The 7,148-nt window shown below is 34.8% G+C and overlaps 1 protein-coding gene across 2 annotated transcripts; it reads right to left on the bottom strand.

Annotated features, from left to right (window-relative positions):
- Positions 1 to 533: 533 nt before the first annotated feature.
- Positions 534 to 4,032, bottom strand: LOC131656959 (pentatricopeptide repeat-containing protein At4g18975, chloroplastic-like). 2 transcript variants are annotated; one of them, XM_058926497.1, is made up of 6 exons: positions 3,705 to 4,028; positions 3,537 to 3,613; positions 3,365 to 3,449; positions 2,000 to 2,143; positions 1,592 to 1,804; positions 534 to 1,242 (listed from the first exon to the last, which is right to left on the bottom strand). In XM_058926497.1, the coding sequence occupies exons 1-6, from the start codon at positions 3,810 to 3,812 to the stop codon at positions 1,048 to 1,050; spliced, it is 822 nt and encodes a 273-aa protein (XP_058782480.1). In that variant the 5' UTR covers positions 3,813 to 4,028; the 3' UTR covers positions 534 to 1,047. The 2 variants fall into 2 exon arrangements, with proteins under 2 accessions (XP_058782480.1, XP_058782481.1); XM_058926498.1 differs by having other exon boundaries at positions 1,073 to 1,247; positions 3,705 to 4,032.
- Between the last annotated feature and the right edge of the window lie 3,116 nt (positions 4,033 to 7,148).

Raw genomic sequence — 7,148 nt, 5'->3', positions numbered from 1 at the left:
TCACAAAACAATGCAATGCAACATCAATAGACTTATGCATGTGGTACAATAACTTCACTTATGACTCGGTAATCGTTCTCCATGTGGTGAGAGACAAGGTACAAGTATGAGTTTTTCATTTGCTTCCTATTGCATTAAAAGATCAAGTGGCTGGCCTCATGACCAAGTTATTGCATGTAGGGTCATTCAAGTCAACTTAAACATTGATGTGAACTTTAGTTAGATTCTCAATAACTAATTTACAATATATTGTTATAGGTTGTTGAGAGTTAGTTAATAATGATATAAGTATGGCGAACTTGTTCAATGTATAGTATATTTGTTGTAACTTTTTTCTCCATTATACAATGCAAGCTATGTTTCTTCATGTTAATGCTGTTCTTGTTTTAGTTTTTCACATTTACCCCTCAATGTTTAATCAATGTGTGTTTTAATTATAAATGAGTGGAGTAAAAAATAGATAAGGTCAATCCAAATATTTGTCAAAGCTAAAAATATACAAATGTCAAAGCTAATAATAAAATGATTGGATATGATACAAGAGGGAGAACAAGAATTTACATTAATTCACATTTTCAAAAACCAGTGACAGAGACTGAAAGGGTAACACCATTCCTTTCCTGAAGTTTGCATTCTTTGCAGCTTTAGGAATAGAGCTACGTGTGTTGTTTCTTACATCCATGTTAAAACATGTAACTAATTGCAATTATCTTTTCATTCTATTCCCATTGGCATGAGAATTTATAGTAAACTGCATGTTAGTATATTACACTGCAGAATTCATATCAATGAAGTATAGTAGGGCTCATGGATGATAGGTTGCTAAACCAGAACCATGTAAATGACAATGACTCAAATTGGTGAATCTATTCTATATTGCAACAGTGGTAGAACCTTTGAGTTTTAATCTTCTAGTTCTCGAAAAATGAACTCGGGTGCTTCCTAGTTCTAATCGATTCAACATTAACGAAAGATCATTAACCCTTTGAACTCAACCATTTGATTCAACAACTACGGCATAATCCAACAAGACAATGTCAGCCATAGTTAGTCTTCTTCCCAGACACTTGTTTTAACTCTGACCCGTTCACCATTAAAGTGAATATACTTCCATTTAAGCCCGTATCGTTTTATCACCAATTTCCTTTTCTCTTCTTGGCCTAGCTCTCTTAAGGCTCTTGTCACTTTCCTGACTGTATCTTCATCAGGTTTCACCCGCAACTCCTCCATGTCAGCAAATACCTGAACTTACGGAGATAGCAACTTGTCAACGCATAGAAAAGTGAAGTCAGAATTGGTAAATAAAATCAAGTTAACCTGAAGTGTTATGAGTGCATCCAGGTTCCATGCAATTGGGGAATCATGCATTTGCTGCAATCAAAAATCCAGACCATCAAATCAAGATCGAACAGCTCACATATCACCGTCAACTTGTTATATATGATTTAAAATTCAATTTGGAACATGGAGCTGTTATATCTAGATCGAACAGTCTGGATGGCTTGACTAATGGCTAATTTTCCAACTGCATGGAGTCCAAATCTGTAGCGAGATTAATTGTACTGCCAAAGACGCCTATACAATAAGATACCTCTACAATCTTATCTGGCAGATCATGATGATCATACAATAAAATCATCCTAGAAAACAGTTTCTTTGAGACTGAGCGCGTGTGGGTGTGTATAATCATATTCCACAGGGATTCTGCCTCGTCTACTCTCTGATCCATATCAAAGGCCAAAAGAAGGGTGTCGTATGTTCCCATTGTTGCTCCCTGTCCTTTGCTCAACATCCACTTGGCTAACTGAAAGGACAAAGTTGAGAACTCATGAGTTTCTAAGCATTCCTCGGAATTAACCATAAATTCATGAATGCGGAGTTCCAGCACATATAATGGAAACATAATATTAGTCATAAACTAAAAAGAACATCGGTAGATGTCAAATATTTTCTTGAAATTCGAAAGTAAACAAGTTCTACAAAATAGTGGCAACCGTACTTGAATTACACGAACCCACTGACCCCTTTTCCTCAAGAGTTTTAAAGCCTTAGCTGCTGCAATCAACGGGAATTCTGTTTCCCAAGCCGTCCATTTGTCTAATGCACCGTAAACAGCCTCTTTCTCATTAGGGAGTTCACAGATCTGCCATTTCAAGATTCGTATAGCACAACCCAAAATCAACACAATATAGCAAGATCAACAAATCTAATACTCAATAAATAATAATACAACAGAATTCTCCTGTTAAGGATTGGTTTACACATATTGAACAGTTGTGATATTCTTGAATTCATGTCCAAGAAAGTTACTTTCACAAATGAAGAAAGAAAACAAATCTACTGGATAATAATTCATTTGCTTTTCCGTTACAAAATTCAAGCATATATAATATAAGCGCTCTCATATTCAAAATGAAATAATAGAAACAAACAATGCAAATAACAAAGGACAGTTCAGCACATAGAAAATGTTTTGTTTAAGTATTCTCCACATACTCATCAGTTTTCTTCAATCCATATCAGAAACAATTCAATTTTTAATCATGTTAATTCATCACTTGAACTAAAACTAAACAGTGAGAAACGGCTTTTGAAACACATTAGGAGCGAATTTAGACCTTTCACAAAATATCTACGAATGACTTAACTATGCATCTAAGGATTTGTTTTATTAACATGTTTTTCTGTTCTGCTAGAAACTAATCACAGCCCATATATAATCCTAAATGTGTTCCCATCACTTTAGGCAAAATTATTCCCTCGCGAAACCAGCTCCTCCACTACAAATTCCTCCCTCTCAAGTCTAAAGTCTCGTCCATCTGATTCATTGGCTTTGTCCATGGCTGATTCTTCTACATGTGAATCTCCTCCTTCCACAAAATCATTCATCCTATGCAAACCATATCTAAATCTGGTCTAATAAAAACATACCTTCATCCTATATTGCTATTAATTACATTGGAACCTACTTCCGTCAGACAAACCTTAATCATTCGTCACTGTAATGCAGCTATGTAGTCTGAATCTGATGATTTAATAGCTAACAGTACATGGATTTAGTAGCCTTAACCTGCTAAGAGATTTTCCATTTGGCACAAGTGGGATGTTTAGATGAGAAAACAGTCGACATGAAAATCATATAAAATCACTTATGGCCTTGTCCAGGCTCCATGGGCATGAAATGAAATATTGATTTTGCACTTAAACAACAATTATCTGGGCATACCGATTAAACACTAAAACAATGCAGCGTTAATCACCACCAGCGCTAATCACCACTGAACCAACCAACTAACGATCGGTAATTTTCTAACTATCTTAATCAAATCAAAGATTGTAACAAGAAAAAAAGAAGAAAACATACCGTTCTGACAAGAGCGAGTGCCTTTTGGCCAGACTGGGCAGAATCTCTTCTTTTCCACAAGTGGTGTTCTATTTTCTTCCCTTTTCTGCATTCATAATAAAAGAGTTTATTCCCCCAACCAAACACTCATTACAAGATGAAGTAAGTAACAAAATTACAATCATTAACCTACTTATTCTTCTCAACATGACTACCACCAACATTTGGACTCAATTTCGATCTAACAATACTGCAGGAGATACATCTTGTCTGCGATAAAAAACGGTATTTCAATTTTAACAAAGCTAAAAATATGAAATTCAATTATATATTTTTATTTTCTGAAGCAATTGGTATATACCTTGGGAGAGAGAGTTATTGCGGTTGTCGAGAACTTATTTCCCAACATTACCAAAGATGAGCTTGATGGGAGAAGTGGGGATACAATTAACCTCTTTGTTATGGGCATTGCTCTGTTCAAACCTGGATGACTTCCTCACGGCGTTTCTCGGCGGCGTTTCTAACTACGGTGGCAACTCCGCCCGCGTTCTCGGTAACGTTTCAGTTATCAGTGAAGTTGAGTTCGGTCCCGACTCCAACTTGCTGTATTCTTTCATAGAGCGCTGAGTTAGTTTGTTCTAATGATACAAATTGGTCCCTAATCATTTTTACACCGCTGAATTTGTTTTCTAACAAAGATAATGTTCAAAATTGTTTTAACGTTTTAATACTTTTTCCCCTTATTATTATTTTTCTTTGATATCTAGTTTTATCTTTTAGGGTTTAGGGTTTATTTTGTGTTCAACAATATAAAATTGAACCTATTTGTTATTTTAAGTTTTATGAGTGTGTGGCCTCTTTAATTGAAAAAAATGGGTTAACATTAATCTCAATCAAATTGCTCTTATGAAATTTAATCCCAAGACTAGGGACAAGCTCAAATCTCGTCAAGATAGTTTTGATAGTCCACAGTGCCTCAACCGACGGCTTTGCTAAGATCAAGGTATCATCAGCATACTGTAGATTAAGATTTGTAGCTCGCTGAATCAAACCACTAAGACTTTCGTTGATAATGAGGAAGAGAAATGGAGCAAGGGGATCTCCTTGTTTCAACCTTCTATAAATCTTAATTACAGGAGTTGGGAACCATTGACCAGAACCTCCAGATTATCAGAGGAAACACAAGCTCTAATCCAAGATCTCCAGTTCAAATTAAAACCAAATGTGATAAGCATATAATCCAGAAAGCTCCAACTTACTTTATCATATGCTTTCTCAAAATCTACTTTAAATATGGACACTCCCTCTTGGATCTCTTTGCCAAATCAATCACCTCATTAACAAATACAACACTTTCAATCAACATTCTACGTCAACCAATATTCTATCTTTAAGGCATTATGATTGGTTAGGACTAATTAACTTATTCATAGCAACTCCTAACCTTTAAGTCAGAACTTTGGCAACTAACTTATAGAGGGAACCTACCAAAGAGATGGGACGAAAGTCACCTGAGAAAATAGAATTCTTGACTTTAGGAACAAGGGTCACAAAAAACAAGGAGAACATATGCGGGAGAGTTGCAAAATACTAAAACTCATTAAACATAAAATCTCCATATATGTTATCATCATAATCCAAAATCTTTTAAATAAAGAGAAACTAAATCCATATAAAAATAGTAAAAACTATAAAACATATCTGAATTTTCCTCCACTTCATTGTGTTCTTGAGAAAAACCTCAAGTTCTCCTAACTCTTATTTTTGTGCATTAATTGTGTCTCTTTGTATGTCATTTCTTCATTCATATTGAACCAACGTATACCATTGATCGTTTATTGTTTTTGTTAAAAATATCAACCTTTTTTTCATAATAAAATGTCTTCGTGTCTTCCACTTTATCATAAAATCAATCAAAATAATCACACCATTATCTCAAGTTTCAAAACACTCTAAGGTTGAAATTGGTGAAGGATTATAGATAGTTTACCCTGTAGCTTCCCAAAATTGATTTACCCTTCAAAGCACAGTGTAATATCTATTCAAATAATTAGGTATTCCTCGCTACTTAGAGTTTGAATAAATCTTCGAGTCAGAACTATTATTGTTATCTCTGTATTTATCAAACAAATTTTAAATTGGAAATAATGTGTAGAACTCATTCTTATTTTTTGATTAGGATAAGATTCATATGCACCAAGTTTCAATTAGTTAAATATGAAGAGGACGAATTTGCAGAGAAAATGAAGGTTGTGAACGATTAAAAAGAGACATATGAAGGAATTTCATAACCAAGTTTAGTAGCGACAAGATGATGTAAATAAATGTATGTTAAAAAGATGAATGTCGTGACATGTACGCTAACTTAGGATGCCACCTAGACAAAATATCAATTTGTTTGAGGGAAATGGATGGAAAAGGAGAAATAGCCCTTTAAAAAAGTTGAGTGATTCAAATGATATTTTTAAGGGAAATGCTCTTTACACCCTTATAGATGCTCACACACTAGCGTGAAATGTTCATAATGTCCTTAGAGATTGGAGATGCATCTTCGGACGCACCTATTTTAACCATTTCTTAGAAAAGATTGAAGAGGCACCCCTTTCACATTAAAATTTAATTCGGAGATGTATTTTCGTATGGGAAAAAAGTGCACCCGAAGATGCATCTCCAAAAACACTATTTATTCAAAAACATGTTGGTGTTTCGAAGATGTATCTTCGGATGCTTTCTTCCATTAACTTGCGCTATAACCCTTCCCTCTTCCTCATTCTATATTTTTTGGAAAGAAAAAAAAGACAATTGACCTCTCCTTTTCACAACTATTGCATTGAAGATTTGAAGCATTGTATTGAAGCATCAATGGAGTTATTTCTTTGAGTGCAACTTCACCATTAGAGGTTTTGAATGATATCAAAACTAAAGAAAAACCTAGCATTTTTATATGTCAGATGGTATCTCTGAGTTTGTCCTTGCATTAGAGTTTTTAGAAATCATTAAAGAAACACCTTGAATATGTCCAACATCGTCAAAAATAGCTTTCTGCACAAAAATGCATTTTATGTGCTGAAACATTCGCTTTTTAGGACATGTAACTCAAAATTGAAGCATGTGGCTTCTGTCAAGGTCAGGCCGTGTTTACCCAGAAAACTGGTAAACAAGCACTAGTTTCCTTTTTAAAGGTTACTTTGCGGAGTCAACTAGAATACTCCAGGACTGATTGCTTTATTTTGTTATATTATGTGTATCTGATTTGTATGAAATGTAAATAGTGACTTTAACGTAAAAGTAAGCACTGAAATTAAAGGCTTTAAAGTAAATCAAAGCAATAAAAAGGCAGTAAATGTGCACTGAAAGATAAAATGTAATGTAAAATGATTGCATTTAATTAAACTGGTACGCATACGTACATTCCAAAGTTGCACTCGTTACTCATTGCGCAGAGATTTGAGTTTACTCGTGTTTATGTAGAAAATGCGGACCCCTAACTATTCCTATAAAACTTGCTTAAATAGAGAATAAAAATAACTACTACTAACGGTCGACTGATTATCAGTCAACACGTGTCTTCGACATGCAAGATCTTCAATTGTGAGATTTCCACGCGTCTTGTGAGAACTGCCAGAAAAACCGCATGGAACTGCTCCTTAACTTCTGCTGCCTCTCGACTTCCACTTCAGTTTCTGCAGCCAAAAATCCTTAAGTCTTCGCATCCTTTTGGTCTGGTCGAACGCTAAAACCTCAGATGATCTTCCTAGTCGAACAGCTTCGACTACTAAACGTTATTTGGTCGAATCGCTTTGAC

The sequence above is a fragment of the Vicia villosa genome, linkage group LG3 (genome assembly GCF_029867415.1).
Source record: "Vicia villosa cultivar HV-30 ecotype Madison, WI linkage group LG3, Vvil1.0, whole genome shotgun sequence".
In the NCBI taxonomy this organism is placed as follows: domain Eukaryota; kingdom Viridiplantae; phylum Streptophyta; class Magnoliopsida; order Fabales; family Fabaceae; genus Vicia; species Vicia villosa.
Note: the sequence above shows the minus strand (reverse complement) of the source record. Positions and strands in the feature narration are given on the sequence as shown.

Coding starts and splice junctions, on each gene's coding strand:
- LOC131656959 (XM_058926497.1), bottom strand. CDS start 3,812: ATGCCCATAACAAAGAGGTTAATTGTATCCCCACTTCTCCCATCAAGC. Junction 3,450..3,536: donor AGTCATGTTGAGAAGAATAA/GTAGGTTAATGA, acceptor TTATGAATGCAG/AAAAGGGAAGAAAATAGAAC. Junction 1,243..1,591: donor TGCCAGATAAGATTGTAGAG/GTATCTTATTGT, acceptor CCGTAAGTTCAG/GTATTTGCTGACATGGAGGA.